At 42.8% G+C, this 24,985-nt stretch overlaps 2 protein-coding genes across 6 annotated transcripts; one reads left to right on the forward strand and one right to left on the reverse strand.

The window, feature by feature from the left end:
• Nucleotides 1-476: 476 nt before the first annotated feature.
• Nucleotides 477-10,033, reverse strand: FAM114A2 (family with sequence similarity 114 member A2). 2 transcript variants are annotated; one of them, XM_054841457.1, is made up of 14 exons: nt 9,899-10,033; nt 8,485-8,696; nt 8,168-8,267; nt 7,612-7,707; nt 7,222-7,334; nt 6,130-6,264; nt 5,808-5,966; nt 5,054-5,177; nt 4,071-4,150; nt 3,269-3,394; nt 2,910-3,049; nt 2,049-2,121; nt 1,418-1,471; nt 477-679 (listed from the first exon to the last, which is right to left on the reverse strand). In XM_054841457.1, exons 2-14 carry the CDS (start codon nt 8,692-8,694, stop codon nt 578-580), a joined length of 1,512 nt encoding a protein of 503 aa, XP_054697432.1. In that variant the 5' UTR covers nt 8,695-8,696; nt 9,899-10,033; the 3' UTR covers nt 477-577. The 2 variants fall into 2 exon arrangements, with proteins under 2 accessions (XP_054697432.1, XP_054697433.1); XM_054841458.1 differs by lacking the exon at nt 9,899-10,033 and adding an exon at nt 8,834-8,972.
• Nucleotides 8,950-20,471, forward strand: MFAP3 (microfibril associated protein 3). 4 transcript variants are annotated; one of them, XM_054841460.1, is made up of 3 exons: nt 8,950-9,134; nt 14,499-14,960; nt 16,359-20,471. In XM_054841460.1, the coding sequence occupies exons 2-3, from the start codon at nt 14,681-14,683 to the stop codon at nt 17,102-17,104; spliced, it is 1,026 nt and encodes a 341-aa protein (XP_054697435.1). In that variant the 5' UTR covers nt 8,950-9,134; nt 14,499-14,680; the 3' UTR covers nt 17,105-20,471. The 4 variants fall into 4 exon arrangements, with proteins under 4 accessions (XP_054697435.1, XP_054697434.1, XP_054697436.1 ...); XM_054841459.1 differs by lacking the exon at nt 8,950-9,134 and adding an exon at nt 9,997-10,108; XM_054841461.1 differs by lacking the exon at nt 8,950-9,134 and adding an exon at nt 10,001-10,079.
• Nucleotides 20,472-24,985: the final 4,514 nt, after the last annotated feature.

Consider the following 24,985-nt stretch of genomic DNA (forward strand, 5'->3'; position numbering starts at 1 on the left):
CTTCAGGAAGCCGGGGCTTCTCTTCGGCAACAACGGCTTGATAAGGAGTCCTCTCTGCTCTATTCTTCCCAGCCTAGGAATTGCAAGGTTCATAATCATAAATATTTGCCTTTTCTTGCACCTCCTATCCAATATTCACTTCAACATCAACGCAGAGCTATCAGAAACCTAATTAAGTCTCTCTGACTTACAAAAATCACACCATGATTTTAGCTAACTCTTTAACTAGCCGGCTGCTACTCTTTTCTCCAGCATTGTCTTCACAGTCCAGAGAGCTTCTCCAAAGAGCTTGTTAACACATACAGCAGAGGGATTTCAGTGAAAAGATATAGACAGTCCATGAAAACAGAGAAGCAATCTGCACTTTAAGTCTGTCACGTTGTCCACCAGCCTGGACTATGCTAATCATATCTCTCAATGCGCTGTAAGAGCTGTCATTGCCAGACTGCATTTAATCACCGTTCTTGCAGCAGCGATCAGAGTTAATCTTTTTCCCTTTAATAAGAGCCATTACATCATTCTCCAGCATGGAAACTATGAAGTGGGAAGGTCAAAAAGTTCTTAATTAGAAGGATTTTTATTGCTGCGATAGTTCCGTTCTAGCCTCAATAAGAGAGATCTGCAGTACAGGCAGCAAGAGCTGGAAGGCATCTTGGATATATGAAGCACTGTTTGAAGCCTACGAAAACAGAAATCAAAATACACACATGAATAATTATGCTACCAATCAGTTTTACCAACCACATACTCATTTCAAACAGCATTGATTAATGCATATAAGAAACAGAAGACTAGTGCTTGTCAGATTTTTAAGGCTTCATTCTAGAAATCAATTTAATACTAAGTTTTTGAGTGGATTTATGCCACTAAGCAAAAAAGCAACTGGCTTAAAAACTGCCAAACAAGATCAAGTGCAATCTGAATGCAGGATGCTGTTTTTGCTAACAGATGAGAAGAATTTGTTTCAAAGTGAAGCATAAATATGCTGTGGCAGGAAGGAAGAACACACCAACAGGAAACACCCATTTCCTACCACACCTCAGAAGTTTACAAGCATTGAGAGCCAACTACACAGCTAGGAAGTGTTGGGACTCTTGCATGCTAATTTCTGAGCTTGTCTAAGGTTTGACTTTGGACATTTAAATTCTAGAAATCCAGACTGCTGAATTTAATGTATGCCTTCTGACCCATCATAACTGTCAGCTGAGACCACATAAGGCTCACTCTTCACTAAGTAACTCATCTCTTGTACAAATCTACAGACATTTATTAAAACTTTTACGTTATTAGATAGGTAAGCAGAATCTTAGACCATAGGTTAGAGAACCTGGCATGCATAAGGATACTGAAGTGGAAAAAACCCAGCATATCTATTTTTTAAGTACTAGCTTAAAGTTTTAATTTTAGCATAACTGACCTCCAAAAACACTCCAGTGATTAAGGGATTCAGCACATCTGCTTTCTCTTTGGCCTGCAGAAATCACACATATATTATCCTGATTGAAAATTCGATCACATTTCTTCAAGCAAGATAAAGCTAAATCCTCCATAAGTTTAAAATCACGATTGCTCCCTATAGGAAAGCTAAGTCACAAGCTGCAGAGGACCTGCCTTGCAGCATGCAAATAACAATGTAACCCACATATGCCCAACACAAGGTGTATACGAATACACACATTGCATCTTCAAATGAACTGTGGACATCTGGAGAATTTGGAAATAATGATACTATCTTCAATAACACCCGAGTGTATTGGGAAATCCACAATGGGATCACAAACCTTATCTTCTTCTGTCTCCTTAGTACCGCCAGCACCAATTCCCAACCCCCACACTCTGTGCCAGGCTGAATGCAGCAGGAGGCATTCAAAAGCTCAGCATACATTCAGCTGCCACAATTTGGGGTACACTGACCTAGAGGATGAGTTCACAAGGCAAAAAACTACATATATAAATGTGCAAATACAAAAAGGACTTTGTGGTGAAGATCCCAAGGCTGTAATCAACTAACCGCATCTCATTCCTAAGAACTATGGTGTAACTCTTACCCCTGCAGTTGTTAAGCACGTAGTAAACTCTTTGGAGAAGGTTGACAGTTCTTTACACAGCACAATTGTCATTCTGTGGAAGAAGAGTGGGAAAACCATGTAGCAAATACAGTCTGCAAGAATAACTTTCTTTTAGCATTCGTCTAAAACACAAATACCTTGTTTCCATGCATATAAAGCTAAATTAAACCACAATTGATATAGAACATATGAACAGTGTATAAAGATCCAGAAGTTCCCCAAATAAATTAGGGAGGAGAAAGATGGAAAAATAAAAAATTAAAGCCTAAGATCTGAAACAGCATTCAGAGGACAGACACATCCATTCAAGAAGGAACAGTACTAAGCTGGGTTTTTTTTCTGACAAGCATCATTTTCTGAATTAAAGTACTGCATATTTCATATACTTGCCAAGTATCTCCTGACATAAACGAAAAATCTCGTGTTATGCATTATTGGTAAGTCCAATCTACTAATTAGCTGCAGTAATTTTACAATATCACATACCTAACATACTAAATGATTAACAAAAAGGTAATTAAGAATCACTTTTATACTACAACTGCTTTGTCATATTTTAAATGTCTGTCTGTTAACTGGCACAAGCTTAGGGCAAACGTTCTTCTTGGCTATATAATAGCTTTCAAGTAGGGTTTCTTCTTTCTTATCAAGAAATGACTTTTACCTGGAAAAAGAGACAGCTGAATTCTGCTGGAAGATAGTAATGCCACCCATTGCAACTTTCAACACATATGCAGAATTCAAGAGCCCTGCATCCCATGGATTTGCAAAGAATTATTAGACAGTTTAATCAGTATGTAAGTAATTATATGCTACAAATTTAGTAAGAGATGAACTTACTGTGAAAGGGACTTGGCTCTGTCTGTGGCTGTCACCTCTTGTTTCTGACCGTGTAGAAATAAAGCTGCAGTTTTGTGAAACATTTCAATGGAGCATGCTGTCAGTTCAGCCAGACTTCTTATGGCAAACGCATGAATATCCTGCAAGAGTTAAAAAGATTCTCCATACCATACAAAAACTAGCAGCTTTTATTATTTAAAACAAGTGAGTCACACAATGTACTACCACTGCACTGCCCTTTTAGACCTCAGAATCTGCACAGAAATAGAAACCCATAAACTCTGGGAATCACAACTGTAACTTAGCAGCCAGATAAACACTCTGCAGTCAGATATTCTCTTCCTTCATTTCTCAGTTACCTCTACTGATTTTTTATCATCATGGTCACCATCTCCGGATTCTACTTCTTGGTTTTCTTCACTCTCTTCTTCTTTAGGAAGACTACTGTTGAATCGTGCTATCCATTCATGAGCAGATGTCCTCACCTGCATGAAGATGTGCCATAGTGTTTAAAGCCTAGAATGAAGCCTCCCTGCACACCACAAAACATGGAGTATTGGCTCTCTCTAGAGGAAAAAACAGCTATGACTCCTGAGCTGGTGAGACGAACCAGGACAAATGATCCGTTGGCTACACTGATGTAGCTGAGGGCAGTCATTTCTCTAGCACTGCTGCTGGAGTTTACCAGCAAGACCACGACTAACAGAGGCACTTTAAAAATATGTTTGCAGAATGCTGCTGCCACTTCGTGGATCTGAAGGGTAGTGAAATGAAGGCAAGGCAATTCTACCTCTTACCAACTTCTGAACGTAGTAAAACGAGCTGCTTCATACCAAGAGTAGGGCTTCAATTCATGACTGTATGTTGATTTCACTGTGGTGGCTGAAGGCTTATGGCTCCTGGTTATCTTTGCCACCACTTATTGCTGCCCAGTGACGGGGCAAAGACACACCAGTGTCTACTGATTCAGAGCCAAAGACATTACAGAACATGATTTTGCCCCATGAAGTCAAAGGAAAAGGCCTCTCTTGCCTACCGTTGTCAAAGGATCTACAACACAGCTGGTTTTCATGCCTTTGGGATTTTCACAAGCAAAGCAGGACTGAGCAGCAGTTCCTGTGAGGAATCTCTCCAGTGTTTAAAAGATGGGAAATAACTCACTGTGATCAGTTTGTCTGGCTTTGAGGAGATACGCAATTCCGAAAACAACTCGGTCACTTCTTTTGTGAACTCTTCATCTCCTAAAGGTCAGATAAGGTTAAAAAATCCACATGAAGGACAGATACAGGAATAAGCAGCACTTCAATGCACAAGTCTGTCAACTCTTTCCTTTATTTCGCTTTGAATCATCAACTCAGGCAAGAACAGATCAAACCTGAGAAGGTGCAGATACCAGTACCAGAAGGTTAGCTTTTGCTCAGGCAGCGTTTTATAATGCACTAACTTGCACACCTCCTTGGAGAATCTGAAATATCACTTAAAACCTATGGTTCTCCTAATATACACGGCAGGGCAGACGTTAGCAGTGAGGGGGAGGCTGCGAGATCCATCATGTGCAAATATAAAAGATACATTAATTGTTAAGTGATAGCAAGTGCAGGTGTGTAAGCCCTCCCTCATGAGCCATTTAGGTAAAGGCAATGCAAGAAATTTACATTTAAATCTGTGTAATCCTCAAGAATCACATGGCTCTTGCGTATGGAGGCACCTCTGAGTATTTCAATCTGTGTGGCTAACTCTCATTGAAAAAATAAATAAATAAAAAGGCTTTTTGCTTTCCCACAGGCTGGACAACTCTATTCATAGTCTTCCCCTCATGGTCAGGGGAACCCAGCATCTCTTTGAATTTACATTTTGGCTCATGGTCAGTTGTATGAACTGCCCAGGAGTCAAGCAACTCTAATCCTGCTCTGGCGAGAAATTGCTCCTGCTACAGAATTAATGCACAGCAGCTTTCCAGAGATGAAGAGTATTGCTACCTGTCCTGCTCCTGGCCACAGATGGCTTTACGATTAAGCATTCAGCTAAAGAATAACTTAACTTTGTCATCATGCCCATTGCTAGTGATGTCAGGGCTGGCTGGTTCTGCATTGAGAATTTAATTGAGAACCAGTTTCTCCTCCCAGAACCTGGGGCTCTCTTACCCTTCTTTTCTTCCTCCTCTTCTTCAAAGAATTCAGGTAAAGAAAAAGCTTCTTTGAGTTGCTCCATCTCCTCCTTCAGTGTGTCCAACTCTTCTCCAGAGAGGGCATTTAGAACTGATTTCACCTAGTTAGGGGCAGCACAGCCCAAGAGAGAATCATAACTCCAACAAGAAAAAGAAACAACATGAAGATGTAGCACTGGTTTACATCACATGTAAAAACATCACAGACTGATATTAATGAGAAAGTGGTATTTTCCTATGGGAAGGAAGAAAGGGGAAAAGACCTATTTCTGAAGTCTCATTAGATAATAATGGCTTCTTAAGGAGTTATTCAAATAATTTCTTTCATAAAAAAAGTGAATGACTTCTGAAATTGCATGCTGATCTGCCCTCCTCCCTGCTCCACAACGGAGAGGACAATCTGCTATGCTTACAATACTCTCCTCTTCTCCAGACCAAGGCAGCAAACAAGTGGATATAACGAGAGAGTAATTTGTGGTAAGTTGCTGAACACACACAGGAACTGAGGCTAGCTGGGTAAAGAGAACAGCTCTGGGAGCCGAGGACAGGACACAATGCTCCCAGGGTAAACACCAGATCATAATGCAGGGGTCAAAGTGAAGTTGTGTAATCTATCATTTTATAGCAAGTTCTGAGCACCTGATTTTACATGTATATACGTATATTTCTAATCTTTTTTTTCCCTGCTCAGCTGAACTCAAAATAGAAAGCAAATTGCTCAAGGCCATTACCTTTGATTCACTCTCTCTGGAAAGGATCTCTAAGGCTTCCAGATGCGAAAGACCCTGAAACTCATCAAACAGTAACCCATAATGGGCTTTCTTCTCTGTAGCCATGGTAACCTCCGTAGCTGTCTGCTGCTCTTCTTTCTCTTTTGCCTCTCGTAAGACCTGAAAAAGAAAAGCAGAGGACTCAGGTCAGTACCAAAAGATACAGAACATGGGAGGAGAAGGCTTTTGGTTCAATAGTAAATGGTCGCTTAATGACAGGACCACAAAAGAAGGGAGAAGAAATGAGAGAAGCCAACGAGGAGCTGATATGGAAGTGCCATACCTGAGATAACGTAGAGTTTCTGTTCATTAGGCCTTTTGTTTTTTTGAATCCAGGGTCTCCCTCAGCTATTACATCCATTGTCTTTTTCCCGATGAATTCCAAGGCATCCAGACCTCCACTAATAACACTTTTTCCCTAGGAATCAGATTTGGATATAGACAGCACGTAAAACTCACAGAAGACTGTACAATTGAAGAAATTGAATTGGAAGATTTATATCAGCAATGTTACACCAGACACTCACATATAAGCCAAATTGGTCCTTGTCACCCTAAAATTCAACCCTAATCGCCACAAAGAGAGCAGAAGGACACAGAAAGAGCAATGATACATTATCATCCAACGGTTTAATACAGCACTCAGGCAGCTGCAGCAATCTGATAGGAAACACATTTTTATTTTGTGAACAGGTTGGTTCTCAGCACATTAAAGTATTAAAGTATTTAGTTCTCATCCTTCCAATCAGAAAACACTGGACCTGTAGGGTTTGGTAGCTAAGTCTTGTCCAAGCCTTAAAAGCAGAAGCAAGCTTTCCATCTGCGGCTCTTTCAGATTCATGGGCAAATTGACAAGACAAGCAGATCACAAAAGCAGTTTCTAAGGGTAATGGGTTCCTTTGAAGTGCATTTCTCTTGGTCACAGGAACAAGCTGATTTCTAAGCAATTTGGGCTAGTTTCACAGAAGTTTTTGAAGAGGAGAATGGATTTAATCTCTAGACAGTTCTGTGGAAATCAGTGGAAATATTCCAGGAATGAGTCTGATCCTGCATTTACCTGAATACTCTAAAGGAAGGGAGCAGACATAACAGAGTACAGAAGTGACGTGCATGGGAATGCATGCACCACACGGTCCACCATTAGGTTTTTTTGTTACAACATTTACTACAGAACTATCACAATTCAAGACAACTTAATCATTAAGTGCCAGTTAGAAGCAAGGCGCAGGATAAAGACTGAAGGTTGAAACAGTTTCTCACCATTCATCCCACAAAAGTCAAAATTAAAAGTTTCCTCTTACAATGTTTCAGACAAAAGGCAGAAAATCCAGTGCTCTCTTAAACCCACTGTCTCCTGCATTCCCAACTCACTCACTGTGCTTTGGACAGCCGTAGAGATGGTTGATAAAACTCCAAGAGCCCCAGCAATAGGAAAGGAACTGCCATCATCAGCTGCATCTGTGCTGCTAGCACCAGGATTCTCACTTCCTGCATTAGAAGACAGGAAATTAACTTCCTCACTCCCAAAAAAAGATCCTGTCAGCTGCAGAGTGGAGAAAATTAACAAACACCAAGCGTCAGCCAGGAGCAGGGCTAGAATTGGGATTATTTCCCTACGTACTTTTCAGAGCTAACAGAAGTAAGCAATAGAGCATTATTTTAGCACACAGAAAATGTGCAAGATGCAGAGTAAGGTGATGCTATTTTGGGGCTGATTATATTATGAGAAATGTTTCAGTGTTGTTTTTATGCAGTAAAAACTGACCTCTTGTAGTCTCTCTAGTCTCTGAAGAGATTTCACTAGGACTGGGGATCCCAAGGGTTGTTTCTGCTTTTTCTATGACATTTGAAATACCTTGACCTAGAGAAGACAGCAGTAGTACTTTAACCATGACATACGAGAGAAATCAGAACAGAAACGGGATTAGGGCTGCATATTTTTTTATTATTATGGATTCCTCCTGTTCAAGACAGTTTAACCAGCACTAAAAGCTACTACTATCCATTGCTTACCAATGTAATGAACCCAGGTTTCATCTCAGCTTTTAAATCAAGTACCAGCTGAATACCAGTTTAAAATACCAGCTGAAAATGATGAAAATATCTTAAAAACTTGAAAGTAATTTTGGCTGTGTGTATCTCTCTAATCTTACTGTAACTTTTGGTACAAATTTTCCCCATTACTTGAACAATTCTCTTGACATTTTTCCAATAATTGCTTCTGTAACAGAAATCCTCTTCTCTAGAAACAAGCTCAAGAGCACTAGCTTGAGAACTGAAGTACAGTTAAAATATTTATCAAATACCGGAAAGAGCCTTACCTACAGTAGCTACGGTAGCAGATGCAGTTGACAGAAGAGATTTCCCCCAGCTTCCCCAGTACCCCCATCCTGTCTGAACTGCAGCAGGAGAATCTGAGACCTTTAATGAAGAACAGCAGGAAAGAGTGATGCAGGTATTATGGCGAGGAGAGGAACACAAGCAGTCTGTAATGTCCAACTTTGGGGCAGCTTTTTCTTTGCAGATAAAGAGCAATGTGAATTTTCAAAAAAGCCGTGAGGCTTACAGTCAAAATTCTTCTGTCCATAAAGCCATGAAATGTGAAGTCACATTATTCAGAGCAAGCACAGGAACATACCTTGAGGGTTTCAGCTGCGGGCTTTTCTGTGGCAGCAGGCTGGCTGGGGGATTTGGGTTCAGGTCTTTTCCGAGTCATAGGCACAGGCTCGAGCTCTTGCTCTCTCTCTTCACTGCTCTCAGCGCAGCTGAGTTCCTCTGCTTTCTGTTCATTTTCATCTTTGTAAAAGGTATCTTCTTTCAGATTTTCACCGCTGTCTCTCTCAGACATGACTATGGACATCCGTAGAAAGCAAAGCATATAAAATAATCACTCCCTTGTACACTTGGACATTAGTTCAAAAGCATCACATTTTATTTAAATATTAAACACAACTAAGACAAAAATCCCTTCATGTTGCCACACATACCCGCACAAACAGATTATGTTTTTAAGGGAGTGTGTACACCAAGTTACGTCTGACTGGAAGAAATGTCACACTTGGAAGTTTAAAGTCCCACAGAAACACGTGGCTTTATCTAACCGACACGCCCTCTCCGCAGGAAAGAAACAGGTTGCTAACTCTGAAAAGCAAATAAAAGGTACAAAAGGTCCTCAGATAATTACATCCATGACTTGCTTCACCAAAAAAAAAGCGAAAACAAATTGCTTGGGACAGCTGCTTTGACGGGTGTCAGATACGACGGGATAGCTGTCAGAAAGCTGCGCAGGTAGGAAGGCAACAACCAGTTCGCTTCTCTATTTAGGGCTGAGCTTCGCCATGGCATTAACACCACCCAGAATCTGAAATACGCTCCAGCTGCCAGAGCAGCCAGCCCCGACGCCGCACATTGGGGATGACAGTGCCCACGAACGGGGCTGCCATGCTGCGGCCTGCTCACGGGGCAGAGGTTTCTCCCTCCCGCTGGCTTTGCTGGCAGCACTTCACCAGCTCCAGGGCAGTAACTTGAAGGCAGGGACAGGCAGGGACAGGCAGGGTCGCTCCGAGCATCCCACGGCCCCCCAGCATCGCCCCCGCAGAGGCGGCCTCTGATGCAGTCAGGGCAGCTACCCCCACCACGGCTTTTGTCGGCCTTAGCGAAGGAGGAAGACAGCGGCCCCCGCGGAGAGGGCAGCGCTGGGTGACAGGCACGGCCCTCCAGCCCCATTTCCCCGCGGCCCCCCGCAGCGGCTGGCAGGGGCCCCTCACCCCGCGGCAGCCCCAGCACCCCCGGGGCACCCCACCGGGCCCGTCCCCACCCGGGGCACCCCCCTGCGCTCCCCAGCCCTGGGGGCCTCCCTCTGCCTCCGCTTCCCCGGGAGACCCCCCCGGGCCCCATAACCCCCACACGGGGCTGTCTGCCCATAGGGGACCCCCAGGTACCCCAGAGCCCCCCCTTTCCTTAGGACGCCCCGTCCCGCAGAAGGCCCCTTCCAGCCCCTTGTGCCCCCGGCCCTCCGACGGCCGCCCCGCCGCCCCGGTGCGGTGCCTCACCCGCCAGACCGGGCCGCCCCGCCAGCTCCGCGCTCCCCCCACCGGGCGGACCGTAACCATCGAGGCGAGGCGCAGAGCGGCACGGGCCGGCTGACCCCGGAAGTGCGGCCTAGCCCGGAAGGGCGCGCGGGGAAGCAGGTCCGGGCGGCGGGACCGGCGGCAGTGGCGGCGGCGGTGCGGGGTGGGTCGGGCCTAACCACCCTCCTCCCGGTGAGAGCGGTGTACCACTACCTCACTGCGTTACGGTGACGCCAGGTTTTGCCTGACGGCGTCGGAGTCGGGGGGAACGGCGCAGCGGCGCGCAGGCCCTCCGCGCCCACCCCGCTGCTGAGGGAGAAGTCGGGGGCCCGTGTCTTACCGCGCTGTTTTGGCATGGAAATGTTGCCGGGGGGGGAGGGGGGCGGCCTTCTGGCGTGACGTCATGCTCCTGTGACGTCAGGCCGTGTGACGTTAGACAGCGTGACGTCAGGCCGGCATGGCCTGGGTTTTCTGGGTTGCAGTGTGAGGAGTGTGGACGTACATTGTGTTCCCTGCAGCCTTGAGCGGGGTTTTTCCCCGAGCGAACGTGGATGCGTGTGGGGCTGGGGCTGCTGGGGACAGGGTTCCCGTTCAGTGGAGTTTTGTCCCTGAGCGTTTTTACCTGACAGCAGGGAAAAAAAACCTTGTTTTTGTGTGCGGCTGATCCCGTGTCCTTCGTGAGTTACCCCGCGACACGTGTCGGGCAGCCCAGGGACCGCGTACACGCAAGACACCACGTGCCGTAGGGCAGCGACGCCGGGTGAGATTTGCCCTGCTCTCCTGACCGTTTGCGCCTTACATTGGTTTTTGGGCTGCGAGTGCAGCCGCTTCCCCGCGGAGCCTTCACTGGTCCCCGCAGAAGGTGAACCCCCCCTGCAGCCTCTCCCATGCTGGGACCGTGCCTCTTGTCGAGACCCCACCATCTATTTTCATCAGCTTTCCAGGAGTTAATGTCTTAACGGGCTCCGCCAAATGCTGCTCCCTGGTTTGAAAGAGGGCTAGAGGGGTCTTGCGGGATGGTCACAGCAGCCTTATTTCTGCAAAATGTCACACTGTGAGTAGGAAGGTGTGCTCTGTGCAAAAGTGAACCGTTTAGATCTCTTTAGCGTGCATTATTACCAGTTAGCTTGTTGTAAATGCCAAAATATGTTTCCATGGTGCGTGCCAGACGTGGCAGTCAGTTAGAGCAATCTGTGGTCTGTCAGATGTGTCTCGGTTTATTGCTTTGCTTTTCTCCAGGTATGAAATGATGTTATGAGCAGTGAATGTAAAGCCATATAACTTGCAACCTCTTGGGCCCCAATTTTGCAGTGCCTTATAAATGTGTGTAATTTTAAGTACTGTCAGTACTTCCATTGACCTCAGTGGGACCACTTATAGTGCTCTCAGTTAAACACACACACTTTTTCAGGATGAGAGCCAAAGATGACTCATACAAGCGTATGCATCACAGATTTTTATCTTTCCGACACTATTTGTTGTTACAACTTACGGTTTAGTAAAGGTTAAATATATTGAGCTCAACTTCAGTTGTAAAATAGCCAGTTTCTATTCTGCACATTTCGTCTTGCTTAGGATTAATGCTTTCTTGAACAATTGTGATGTTGGCACTGCTCACACTTTATCCTTTTTGGATCCTTTATCAGCTCCAGCAGCTGTTTTGCATAAGTGTGATGGTTGAAGAATATGGAGTCCACAAACCATTTTATTTTTCCCAGTGCTCAGTAGTGAGAGATCATTGTCTGCTTAGCAATAATGGCTTTTCCAAAAGCGAAATGTGACAAACAATTTCTAATAAATCAGACCTCGAAGAGTTTAATAATAAAATTCAATGACCCATCACCAATGTTTTATACATTATGCAAGCTCGGTGCAAATATAGTGGAGAGCATATGCAATTACTGAAGATAATTATCTTATTCTTATGAGGGAAAATGTTGCTGAGTATTTCTTGTGTTAAATAATTGAGGTTTTAGGAGGAGTGTCACAGACACTTGGAAATCTAACAATTTAAATTTAATAATTTAAAATGACAATAACACAGGCAAGGTACAGGAGGTACCGGAATTATTCTTTAATAAATCTAAAACATTATTAGTTGGGAGGTTATTGTTTTGGAAGATTGGAAGTTATTTTGTGTGTTTGATTCAATACTGAAGATGAGGGTTTGTCTTCACTGCAGTGCTATCATCAGTTGTAACTGCATCAAAAGCTGTGAAGTCAAGTCCCGATGCATGCAGAAGCCATTAAGTGCAGTGGCATTTGTAACTGAAGGCAGCTGTGTCGTGGAGCAACGTGTGTTGAAGATCTGTGACCACAGCATATCGTTTGCTAGCGCAAGCCATGACAGACACTCAAATGGCAACGCCGGCAATCCAAATGTCAGTGGTCCACAGACTAATAACAAGCCACAGTCTGCCTTTGAGAAATCTGCACAAGGTTACCAAGTTGTCACTAGCCTTCTGAAGGCTCTGAAACCCTCAGAAAATGCTAGGGGTCTAAAAAAGGAAGGCTAAGACTACTCCTTCAAACAGAAGAATAGTTGTTGATCAGCAGCAACCTTAGTATTGGGGTTTTTTTTCAGACCTGTGTAGGTGATGCGACTAGGATGCTCTTCTCCAGAGGCAGCAGGACTCAGTAACCTTTCTTTAAAGTGTAACTGGTGGAAAGCAGGAGCAAAAGAGGCCTTGGTACTTTTTAACCGTTTAGCTGTGGGAAAGTAGCTTCTTCAGCACAATGGCATAATTGAGTTCTTTGCGCTGGTCTCTTCTTAAATCAATGGACAGGAGGCATGATAGAAAACAGAGTGGGACCAATAAAAAAGTAAGAGGGCAGATGAAGGGATTGCTGTTTACAGAAAAACAAGTGGAGGGCCTGTTTTCCAGTTTCTCTTGCAGGATTCAGTGGGTGAGGTGGTTAGTCAAGCTTGAAGGAGAGTTGGACACAGCTGTCTTTGCCTTCTTTGTTAAATTGGCAACAGCCACAAGAGAAACGGGTCAGATACACATTTCTCATCAGATGTTAAGTCTGGGATCTGGTTTGACCTTGAATTTAAGTTGAATTAACTTCAACTTAAAAAAAATTCCCAGTCTGAGTATTGTGTTATCAGCAGTTTTTCCTGTTCTTGAATATGCTTAATTTTTCTCTGCTGAAAAGACAATTAGTACAAATGACTGGTATTTATTTGTATTAAATTATGTTTCATAAGTGATAGAATTTCTGTCTGCTTTAGGCAGTGTTAACTAGTGATTCTGGAAGGATGAGAAGTGTCTGCATTATTTATTAAGAAAATGTATTCCTTTGTATTGTGATACTTATGAAATTCAACTCTACTAGTATTTGTTATTGGTAGAAGAAAAGATGATAAATTTGAAGTCACATAGTCAGTGGGATGAAGTCAGATATTCTTTAAGGTAACATTTTGGCTTGAGGCTTCTGTACTTTGTAAATTGGTTTTTAGGGCTCTGGAGCAGTCTAGATGGAAACATAACTCCAGGGAATGCACATTGGATTAGAAATTTTCTTGAATCAGGCTTCCAGGAAAATTGATTACAGATTTTCTCTTATCGGTGTCATCTCATTTTGTTACAAGTTGGTTTTATTCTGGCTTTTAAAAAGGGAAAATCTTTGTGTGCAAAGAGCATACAATTAAAGCCTGTATCCTAATGTCTTAAAGTATCTTTTGTGCACATTAATTTGAAGAGTGTAAATTCTGTCCCTAGACAAAACAATTTTTCAAATTGCTGTGAAGCATGGGTAGAGAAGATGATAAACAAGATACAACCGCTGAGATGTAGCAGCATAAAGTAAAAGATTTTCAACAGGAGTTTATTGTAAAACAAACAAGATAAAAAGGGGCAGAGTTAGAAATTATAGCGGCAACAGCAAGAGAGATTGCAAAAAAGGAAATATGTTTGGACATCAGTGTCCTGATACTCAGAAAGGGACTTCTCAGTGGCTGTAGATAACTGCCAAGAGAGTTTTCCCAACACAAGAAACTATAAGCACATTATATAGTATTTAGATATTTAACACCGATTGTGCCTCTAAAATCAAGTAAGTAGATGTATAAATGCTAAAAATCAGATGTGTGTGTGCTTTGTTTTTTTTCTAGATGCTAAATGGAAGAATGGCTTTAGAAAACAAGGGCTTAAAAGCACTTTGATATTGGTGGGGAGGGTGGCAGAAGTTATGTCCTCTTCCTTGCTTTTCTTCCTCTGTTAAGAAAGCACTTTTTCTCTGTTAGCAAATGCAGAATGTACTTTATGACCCTAAAGATAGTTATGCATTTCAAGTAGTCTGAACAATATGTTCTTTTTTAAAAACCTTTTCCTGTTAATGATTATTGTTCCTGAGATTATTTATTTGGATAGGAAGATGAACATCTAGAAGACTGAAGGTTGTGCTAATGCCTTCTTACTCTAGTTTCATTACTGTGTTCTGAGCAAAGCTCTGATTTGGAACCTCTCAGCTGACAGTTTATATTATGCTAATCAAAATCTGTTTACTGGAAATGATATTTGAATACGCCGTAAGGTTGCTATCATTAATAAACTTAATTCTTTCTTTTTTTTTTTTTCAGTTGGATTTCCAGTTTCCACTGCTAATATTGAAGGTCTTGAAAGTGCATTTGGATCCAAGACATTTTCTATCACTGAACAAATCAAGAGCCTCCTCTCCTATCTCAGAGCAATACAGACAGCTTAATATCATATGACCTCATTTCTCCAAATTAAATGAAAAAAGAATTTTCTCTAGCTTTCCATGAAGCTCAGCTATTGCCTGTTAATTTTGACTGTTAGTGCTGATCTTTCAATTGAATTTACACTGGAAAATGTAGCTTTTAACAGGACAGTTGCTTTTGAGTCTTTCAATGCATCACTTCATACAGTGTCTCAAGCTTTAGTAAGTTCTCCAGCACACCATGATATCATAGCCAAAGAGGGGACCAGTATTTTAATTGAATGTAAACTGAACATCAGCCAGTATGAATATATTCTTTGGTATAACTCCAGAGGACACCTGCTTGAACAGAGAGATGAAGGTGAGCTTTCCTGCTGATTTCTATCCTTCAGTATTCCCCTTTTATACAGTATCTGAAAACCTCTGGGACTTTATTACCATTTTCTCTTGCTATCCTCCCATTTTTACAGTTGGGAGATAAGGAGAGAGCAAGACAAAGTCCTTTGCCCTCTGGCATGTGTCGTGTGAGTTATACCTAAGTTTTTCTGTCCTAGCCCGTGTATCCTGCTGTGGTGCCCCACAGAATTGTTTTGTTCACGAGGCATCACAGTATTCAATACAGAAGAAATTAATCAGCTTCCTACCAGATACTAACTGATGTTTTTATTTATTATTGCTCTGGTTAATATTCTATTTTTCCAAACACGTGAATTAAACACAATTCTTCACAACTTGTGACCTTTTCCAGCTGGCAATCAGTGCATTAATTTTGTTACAGGATTTTTTAAAGTATAGTATAACTTACTACATTTCTTTCCTGGTTTATGCACCAGTAAGACTGTGGAAACTAATGCAGTTTGTAATGGCCAACGATGAAATATATGCTATTTAACTCTTTTGTATAGAGGGAGAATTTATTCGCCTAGCTATTGGCTCTTATACTTCTGTCCCTGTAGTTTTTAATTTTCAAAAAATAATGTCTTAGAGATGCATGTGGTTTTCTCTACTCTGTTAGTATTAATGAAGGTCATTGAGCTAATTGATAGGATCTTCTTGGAGGCCATCTTTCTGCCTTAAGTATTCAGTAACCTCCTTGTAGTTATAATGCCATCTGGAGATTAGTTCAAAGCAGAGTAATTAGAAGAATGAGTTATGAAAACAGTTTTCCCCCTAAGTTATAAATGCGTAGGAAATACTGTATAAAGCTAGCTTCTTTTATTGATTTCTTTTTACATGGGTTTTGTATATCAGCACTGCGTGCTCAGCAGAAAACTGTGTCTGAAGAAAATCCTGGGTTCTTTTGCCAGCAGAGCCATTTACAGACTCTCATCTTTTTCATGGGTCACTTGACTTTTGACTCTGAACGCATGGAAAATTAGACTTTATAGAGGACAGTCTTTCAACACAGTGTTACACAGTGAGTGAGAAGCACTAGTTAAGAATTAGGTTCCCTGTCAGAAAGAACTAGCAGTCCAAAAGCACACAAAAAACTGTGGATGAGAGAAAGCAGAAGAACCAGTGTAGCAAGCATGCAGACTAATTTACCATTAAGCAGTAGGCTTGGTAACTGGGTTATGGCTTTCTGTATCACAAGCAGGAAAAGGAAATTTCATTCCTTTGTGTGCTGTTTGTATTATGCTAGAAATGGACTGCTGACTTCCAAGCTCCATCTCCTGTTGATGGAGGAAACAGCATGTGTCTAGTTTACCAAGTGATTTTTTTGTTTCATTAACTCAGTTTATTTGTTTTGAATCTCCAGGTGGACGGTGGAGGATTGCTGATAATTCCCTTAACATCACAAAGGTCAACTTTGCTGACCGAGGGCGATACACGTGTGCTGCTGTTAATCGTAATGACACCTTGTATTACACAGTCACCCTGAGGGTTATCTTCACCTCAGGAGACATGAGTATCTACTACATGATTGTGTGCCTCGTTGCCTTTGCTATCACCCTCATTTTAAACATAACCCGTCTGTGCATGATGAGCAGTCACCTCCGCAAAACAGAGAAGGCTATCAATGAATTCTTCAGGACGGAAGGGGCTGAGAAGCTTCAGAAGGCTTTTGAGATAGCCAAGCGTATCCCTATCATTACATCCGCCAAAACGCTAGAGTTGGCTAAAGTCACTCAGTTTAAGACCATGGAGTTTGCTCGGTACATTGAAGAACTTGCCAGAAGCGTTCCCCTTCCACCACTGATCCTTAACTGCAGGGCATTCATGGAGGAGATCTTTGAGGCTGTGCGAGTTGACGATCCCGATGAAGTTGGTGAGGAGGAAAAACAGACCCAAGCCTGCGGTACCCAAGCTGCAATCTACCCCATCAACCCAGAGATCAAGCGCAGCGATTCACCAGCTGGGGATTCTGACGATGGGTCCATGAATGAGCAAGGTCAAGAGATAGCCGTTCAGGTGTCCATTCACCCGCAGTCAGAAGTGCAGAGCATTGACACTGTTTCTCACGACAGCTGCCAGTTTGCGCCTTCTGAGGAAGGCACCTGCTGAGTCCAGCGATACACTGTTGTGAAGGAAGCACAGATGACCCTAGGATACTGCGAGAGAGGGGTCTGCGAACAAGCTGCCTCAGTCCCACGTGCACAAGTTTTCCAAATCACAAGGTGCCAGAACTGCTACTGAAATCTGTATTTTCTGCCAGTGTTGATCTGATGATTTCAAGTCTTAGGGAAAGCCACTTTGGAATATTGTGCAGTGGCTTTTCTTTTTAAAGCAAGCTTGTATACTTAAAATATGTACCAAACAGGAATTCTTTGTCCTTGACTCCTTGGTAGCTTCTGATACTTCTGATCTGTATTAGAAGTGGCGAAGCTGAGCAGTACAACTTGCAATAAGATCTTTTCCTTTGTGAACTCTCTTCTTTCACAAAGTGGAGCCAGAATTCCTTTGAGTCAGTGTTGTTGTCCTGATGAATTGAGTTGTGTGCTCTTTTTGAATTGCCTCTTGGTCCGTGTAGCCCATCAGAACCATGGTGAGCTTGAACAAATCTGTTTTGTGTCGTGTGCTTCTATGTTGCTATCAAAATGTACTGTACTTAGGGAAAGAATAGTACCAGGATCTGCTGCTGGATTAAATAAATTGTTGTAGTTTCAAAGCAGCTTAGAGAACAACCAGGGGGTCTCAGTTTTCCATGCGTCTGCAGAAAACTTGTGCGTACTCTAGCGTGTGGAGAGCGAATTGTTGCTACAAAGCTTGTCGCTTAAACTTGGTGCTGATTGCCAAAGCGCCTTACCCTGGTTCTGTCTTACAGAATGGAGCAGTAACAGCACTGCTGGCACTGTCTTTCTTTTGACTTTGCTGATTTCACTCACTATAGAAAATCCAAAGTTTTATACTCTATTTGACATTGTTGTGAGAAAAGAATGACAGTAATATGTAGTGGCATAATTTAAAAATGAATTCATCTACAGATCAGGTGTCTCAGGCACTTCTTTCTGAACAACATTATAGTAAAGGAGGTGAAAAGCAGTGACACTCACTTTGCTCTGGCTAGTACTTTCAGAGAGCAGTTGCAGAGAGAGTGGTTAGCGGAGGGGCTGGCTGAGCTGTTCGCCAGCCACTGTTCTCAGGAGTGGAGTAACCCACTGAACGTGCCCCATCTCATCCGCTGATGATGGGTGGCAGAACAGGGAGGTGGGATGCTGGCATACGTCATAAGTATGTAAGTACTACAGCACAGATCTCCCGCATGGCTTCCTCAGCTGTAGAGATCAAGCCTCAAGGAATCAGAGTGCAGACAAGAATCTAGTTTCTTCTTTCACTCTTTGGTGCTGATTTTTTTTCTCCTTAACATTTATTTGTAAGTTGTATCACTTAAATAGCATTTTATATCCTGTTGAGATATAGTAGATGTAAGGCTTGTAAGCACTCCACAAATTAATTTCTTACAACTACTGGAAGCATATTGCCATATAATTTTAACAACTTGGCAACAGGAGCACCATTTAATTTCCCACAACTCTTTTTTCTTTCCTTATTATTACAGAAATGTCAGTTGAACAAGTGATTCTGGGCGACTGCTCAGGATTCTTAAGAGGATTTGACATTACATTTACATGAGTAGAAATGGAAAACAAGCAGGCACAGTGGTAATAACAGGGTGGGGCCGTCTGTTGTAATGCATGCTTGTGACAAGGGGTCTGAACAAATTATATTTATGGTATCATAAGAGGGAATGGGAAACTGAAGCATCTATTACTGTTTAAAATTACCTTCTGGGGAAAGTTCTGCAGTCAGCCACCAGTAAATGCAGCCTGGTTGGCTTTAGCGTGTCGGTGCTGTTTGTCAGGAAGGAAGAAAATTGCTGGCCTTGGTTATAGTAGCGTTCCCACCAGCTTGGCACCGTTTCCAAGACAGTAGCAAACTTTATCTGCTTCAGGGGAATAAAGCCTTCTGTAGACACTTAAAATAGCTGCTGCCCTCAACAGTAACTTCTGTTTTGCTCCATAGTTTGATGGCACTTTATGTCCAGGTGAAAAGTTTGTATAGTTTTGTGTAACCTGTCTGGTTTCTTTAAGTTTTTTGAGGTGATCAGTGTTAAAAGATACTCTTGTGGATAAATGCCTAGTTCTCTTAGAAGCCCTGCCAAGATGCTGCTGGCTTCACTTCTGTACTACAGTGAGGTCTGCAGGTTTGTTGCACGTGCACGAGTGGAGATTTGAGGGGCTGTATCATTTTGGATGTCCTAGTTGAAAGAGGTGGAGGCAACAGGAGAAAATGAACTGTTCTAATCTCCTTTGTGCCACAGGCCATCAGGATTGTACCTACACCTGCCTTTTTTCCCCATAAACAGCTCTCCTTGCTACTGTGAAACTGTTGCATTATGTACAGTAGCAGCTTCTTGGACATTTTGCCCCCAACTACATACGCAGTGTAAAGATGCAGCTACAAAATCAAAGCTCCATTTGGTTGCTTCTTAAGAAGCTGTTATGCAATCGTGATTGACAGATGTGTCATCAGAAGTGGCAGCTTACAGGCAGCAGAATGACACCAGAGGTGTGTCAGATAGGTGTCAGGAGAACAGTTTCTAGATTAATTCAATCTGTGCTTTGATTTTTATACTTTATTTACATAGCTCCAAATTCTTACTAAGCACAGTTACTTGATGTCTTCGTGTGTCCTCTTGCTGGTGGAGAGGAAGGAATGATTGTGCATAAAGGTCCTCAGAAATGCAGTTGCAGTGTCAATTGTGGGATAGTGAAGCTAAGAGTTTTCCTGAATTATTACAGTATTTTGTTTGCTAAATTAATTTCATTCCTGGGAAGGAGGTTGTTTTATAAGGATTTCAGTAAATCAGGAGTACTTATTAAATGTAGGGACTGATCCTACTCCCACTGAATTGAATTAGAGCAGATTTGAAGCTCTAGTGTATTTTACAAATGATATTACAGGATTTTTATGCATCTGAAAGCAAGGATGATGGTGATGTTACACTGTAAATGTAATTTCCAGAGAATGAAACTTAACACTGGTTTCCAAGCAACTTGTGAACTCTTCTTGTTATCTTGAGTAGATGTGTGCACTTAAATTTTTTTGATGTGTCTAATTGAACATTGACATTGAAAGACGACGTAAATGTCAGTGTTTCTCTCTTAACTTTTTGTAGGACAAGAAGAGTCTACATTGGTTTCCTTGCTTTAAACTAAATTCTTTGACAATCACAAGGCTATTTTTCTCTTCTTTGTGACTTATTTTAAATAACGTTAAATCTACTTGTTATCCAAGAGTACCTAAAACTAACTTTGTAGCGGTTATTTGTATTACCTGGATTGTAGTGTAACTGTTTAATGTAACCACATAGGATTTCATACTTTCATAAAATGAACTGGTAGATTTGCAAAATAAATTAAAAACAAAAGCCTCATTTTGTTAGGGTTTTCTTTTATATCAGTAAGGGGTGACGAGTGCCTGTCTATCCGAGGTTAAAGAGCAGCTGTGTTCAACTGAGCAGGATGATGTTAGCCAGCCTGACAAAGGTTGCTGGGATATTCAGTTATGTCATAGACCATTCCTGCTATGTCATTTTTTGATGTGTCAAAGTCCCCAGCAGCATCAATAATAATAATTAGCTGCATAAACAAATGGTAACAGACCTGAAATGGTTTCAGGAAGGCCAATGTGTTCTCTTGATTTTACTTTTGCAAGCTAAAAGAGTGATCGTGAAGTGCAGTGACCTTCAGTCACAAACCTGTATTTGCAGTTCTTACCTTTTTCACAGAATTGTACTATTCTGTATTGTATTCACCTCTTTATTTTTCTTTTTTTCTTTTTTTTCTTTTTTTTTTAATCCTCCTCAAAACCCATTGTATTTGGACACAACTTACATCCCAAAAGGCAACGCAGCACAAATGCGCAGTATCTAAAGCCTTCAAGTGACCAAGTCTGTGTTGCTGTTTTTCAGTGAGTTGCTGAGATGGCATAGAGGTATTTCCACTCCTGCGCCAAGGGAAGGATGTGGGCTGCTCTCACTCTGCATCGCTAGAGCTGGGGGAGGTGTAGGTCTGACTTTACCCTTGCTCTTTGCTAGCCAGCAGTTTATTAAATTACACAGGGAAGGAATAACAGCCCCTGGAGCGCTGCAATAAGCACACAGAGAGGGGAAGGAGGGGGCCATCCCACCTCATTTTGGTGACCAGGCTTGGGTTCCTGATCACTTTGCAATGAGTTCAGAGTATTAAACTCTGCCAGGGGATGATCCCAAGCCACTAAGTGAGGCGCTCGCCTGTCACCACTGGTTACCCTGGGAAGCCATATTTCCCATGTGAGCATCTGGTATTGCATGATAATGGATGGGCATGTCCTGCAGCTCTGCGTGCCAGCGTGGAGCACAGAGTAAAAGTGCCCCTAGTTAAGTTTAAACTGCAATCCTCTCCTGCCAAAACACCAAAAATCCAGTTGCTGAGAAACCCTCTGTAATATAGTCAGTGGGGTTGTGCAGGTGTGAATGAGAGCAGGCTTCACCCACGTTGTTTTTAAAGAACAGTCTCTGGTTGCCAGTCTCTGCACAATGCAGGTGATAGAATTAAAGATGAATCTTGGGGTCTTTCTCGTGAGAATTGGCTGCTTAAAGGAAGAATTATTTCACCCATACTCCTCAGGCTAGGTCAATGTTCAGTCATCATCTGCTTTCTATCTCCATGTTACAAGAGATGCGTGACTAATGGTTCAGTTTCTTAAAGCTCCTCTAACCTGACTATTCATGATCCCATCCACAGTGAACAAATTCATCTGAATGAATTCAAAGCACTTTTCCATTTGGATAACAACAGATCATTGAAAAAGGAGCTGCATTAAGGATGATTGTACTTTAATTTTAGGTGTGCTCCTTAAAAAATACTGTTTTTCTCAATGTTGCACCACTCTCATCTTGTGAGTCAAGTCTCATGCTGGAAGTGCACAGTGGAAACACAACCACGACATTCAGCTCAGGCAAGTTACAGCTTTATCCACTTCCATTCAGCCAGGTCATTTCACACCAGCTGGGTCTCTCTCCTCTTCATTTTTTTAATTGTATAGCAGCTCATTCAAATGTCTCCAAATACTGCCAGCTTTTTTGCATGTAGAAGGGAGAATTACACCATCACTCCAAAAAAAAAAAAATTGTTTTGCTAGATGTTCAAATATAAAAAGAGCCCAAAAAGCTGGAAATTTGAGCTTTATCCCTGGTAAGACAGTGCCTGTTCTTTGGTCACGCCTGGCTGCCAGTGATCATAATAATACTGAGCAATTAGGCCTTTCATTTTCATTAGGCTAATTAATTGTTTGCACAGTGCCCTGAATATGGAATCATTTTCCTTTGAAAAGAATAAAAGGATTAGAATGGCTTCATCCCAAGATGCTCGGAACGTATTCTATTTATTTTATGGGAGGAAAAATTCTCTCGCGCCCCAAATGCAAACCATATACTTGAGTGTTAATGCCTGCGCTGGGACGTTTACATCAGCAGAGATGCACACAGATTATACATATGTCCATCCATCTGCCTCCACGCTCCATATGGTATCTGGGGTTTCTGCTGCATGTCAATGAGTCCGCAAAGAGGCTGGAGCCGTCTTCGCGTGTGGGCTGCCGGGTTTGCGTGTCAGCCGTTGTCAGACGCTGGAAGAGCGATGAACGCAACCCCTCGGAGAGGAGCTGTCCACGGCACAGACGTGCGCCGAAGGCAGCGCCGCTGTAACCGTGAGCGCTGTGTTGTGTTAGAACTCGGAGGGCAGAGCACTGGGGTGTGTAAATGTACTGGAGACTGTCTCAAGAGGTTTCTACTTTAAGTAAATCAAAGGCAAGGGAAACCTGGGCTAGGATTTCATGAAGAAGGGTACCCGGTGGACGCAATATTGCAGAGGCTATTGCTTGCTCTGGTTTTTTTATGTTTGTCCTATTCAGAGCCTCTTGGTGCTACCATGTTATTAAATATATATTTCATATTAAATTGTTCCAAGTGTAATACAAGCTTGCAGAAAGCCATTTCAGTGGAAAGCGAGGGGGTGTATTCAGCCTGAAGTTTAAGAGAGAGGCTGCCATCACACAAACTTCCAGTAAATATGGAGCGAGCTAGCTGGAGTTCCCCTTGCCTTTCCTTCCCTCCGCCTCTGGTACAAGGCCTGTCATGGGCTGGCTGCAAGAGTTGAAAGTGAAAATTGTGTCCTGCGCTACTTTCTCTTCCCCTAAAGACCAGGGCACTGAGAACAGCCCTGGGTTAGAAGGGAGCATGAGAGGCCACCCAGGACGTGCTCTCAGCCACAGATGTCCATCCCATCTTAGAAACAGCCACTGGCAGAGACGTCACATCTCCCAGGCAATCTGTTCCCCTGCTAAACCGTCGCAACTACTGGAAAGATTTCCATAATATCCGCCCCCAAGCATCTCTAAATTCATCACCCATCTTGTCCTGTCTGCGCCTACTGCTGCTACATCTGCAGCCCAAATCAGGGCCGCCCCAAACACGCAGGGAAGGAATCAGGTGGTGACATAAAGCAGGGCCATACGTGGCTTTATGTGCCTGCTGGGTCTGATGAGGTCATTCTGCGTTCAGGCTGAGCCTGCAGAAATTAATTGAAAGTCAAACTCCTTTTGTTTATTTAACGCCCGGATGTCTGAGCATTGCTTTTTGGGCTTTGGACCTTCCTGCTGCCTGACAGTTCTGGGTCAGGCAAACATCCCTGACGTTAGTGCTGGCAGCCAGCGGTCCCTGCCCAATTTGTGTCAGATGAGTAAATCCAGTATTGTGGGTGCAGCGTTCTTGTGATAGCTTCATATATATATGTGGTAGGGGACGGAAAGCAGCCACTGCAAAGAACACAAACATGTCCCACCATTATCTCAAGAGCTTTTCAGCATTTCATTTACTTTCTCTCCTTCATGCCTTCTCCTGGCTTTCCTCCATGGTAAATATTCTGATTATTTTGCCTGGTCAATAGGAGAAACCCAAGTTTTCATTTTTCTTTTTTTTTGGTGAGTTTTTCTCAAGCTTAACTCTCCTAAATAATGACTAAGGAGGAAGAAAATGGACCAGAACAGACATGAAGGAGTTTGGACAACTGTCCTAAATTAGAGGACGGGTTTGCTTTGGAAACCTTATATGCATCACACACTGTTATAGAGAGTTGGCTTTAACAGCAAATCTCTTGCAGCAGGATGTCACTTCACTTCCATACATTACTTGAAATGCTTTATTAATTTGATGACCTCGTGGGCTCTCAGAAAAAGCCATTTATCAGTGTTTTGAGGAAAGAGAACTCCTCTGAGCTAAAGGGACTGTTTGTTGCTCAGATTTATTGCTTGGCTGGCTTAATTCACCACTCAAACATGATGATTTTTAGCTGCTGGGCAGTGGCCCTTTTCCATGTTGAAACTAATTAACTGCTAGAACTCTTAGTAAGGCTGTTTTCTTACTGGTTTGGTAGGGTTTTTTGAATCCACAGAAATAAAGCAAACACAATCCTTGAAACACAGGTTGCACGGATACGGTATCAGTGCAGACACAGCACCGTGTTAACAGGAATGACTTTGTGTTACGAAGAAAGTCAGGCTGCTGGCCATCCCTGCTGTCGGCGTGACACTATACAAAGGTAAGATGAGAAAAGAGACAGCATCTGAAGACAGAAGAAAGGAGGGACGCCGGAATCATGACAAAGTGAGAGCTCAGAAAACAGCAAGAGATGTCTCCAATATACAGCTAGGGATCCACAGCCATCAAAGATCTGAGCTATGGACCTTGCTGGCAGGTCAAGGTCAATGGCTATGCAACTGGGGGGTCTTCGCACCTCCCTCCCCTTCCTTCATCCCCGCCGCTGCTGTTCCAGCCTGTACCTCTGAAAGAACTGTGTACTTCATAGCTCTGATAGATCATAAGGACGGTGGTGCCTGCTGTCA

The sequence above is a fragment of the Grus americana genome, chromosome 14 (genome assembly GCF_028858705.1).
Source record: "Grus americana isolate bGruAme1 chromosome 14, bGruAme1.mat, whole genome shotgun sequence".
In the NCBI taxonomy this organism is placed as follows: Eukaryota; Metazoa; Chordata; class Aves; order Gruiformes; family Gruidae; genus Grus; species Grus americana.

Excerpts from the sequence above, each read along its gene's own strand:
- MFAP3 (XM_054841460.1), top strand. The coding sequence starts at position 14,681 with ATGAAGCTCAGCTATTGCCTGTTAATTTTGACTGTTAGTGCTGATCTT. Across the intron at positions 14,961-16,358 it reads GCTTGAACAGAGAGATGAAG|GTGGACGGTGGAGGATTGCT; the intron begins GTGAGCTTTCCT and ends TTGAATCTCCAG.
- FAM114A2 (XM_054841457.1), bottom strand. The coding sequence starts at position 8,694 with ATGTCTGAGAGAGACAGCGGTGAAAATCTGAAAGAAGATACCTTTTAC. Across the intron at positions 5,967-6,129 it reads GAAACTCTACGTTATCTCAG|GTCTTACGAGAGGCAAAAGA; the intron begins GTATGGCACTTC and ends TTTCTTTTTCAG. Across the intron at positions 4,151-5,053 it reads AGAGGAGGAAGAAAAGAAGG|GAGATGAAGAGTTCACAAAA; the intron begins GTAAGAGAGCCC and ends TCTGACCTTTAG.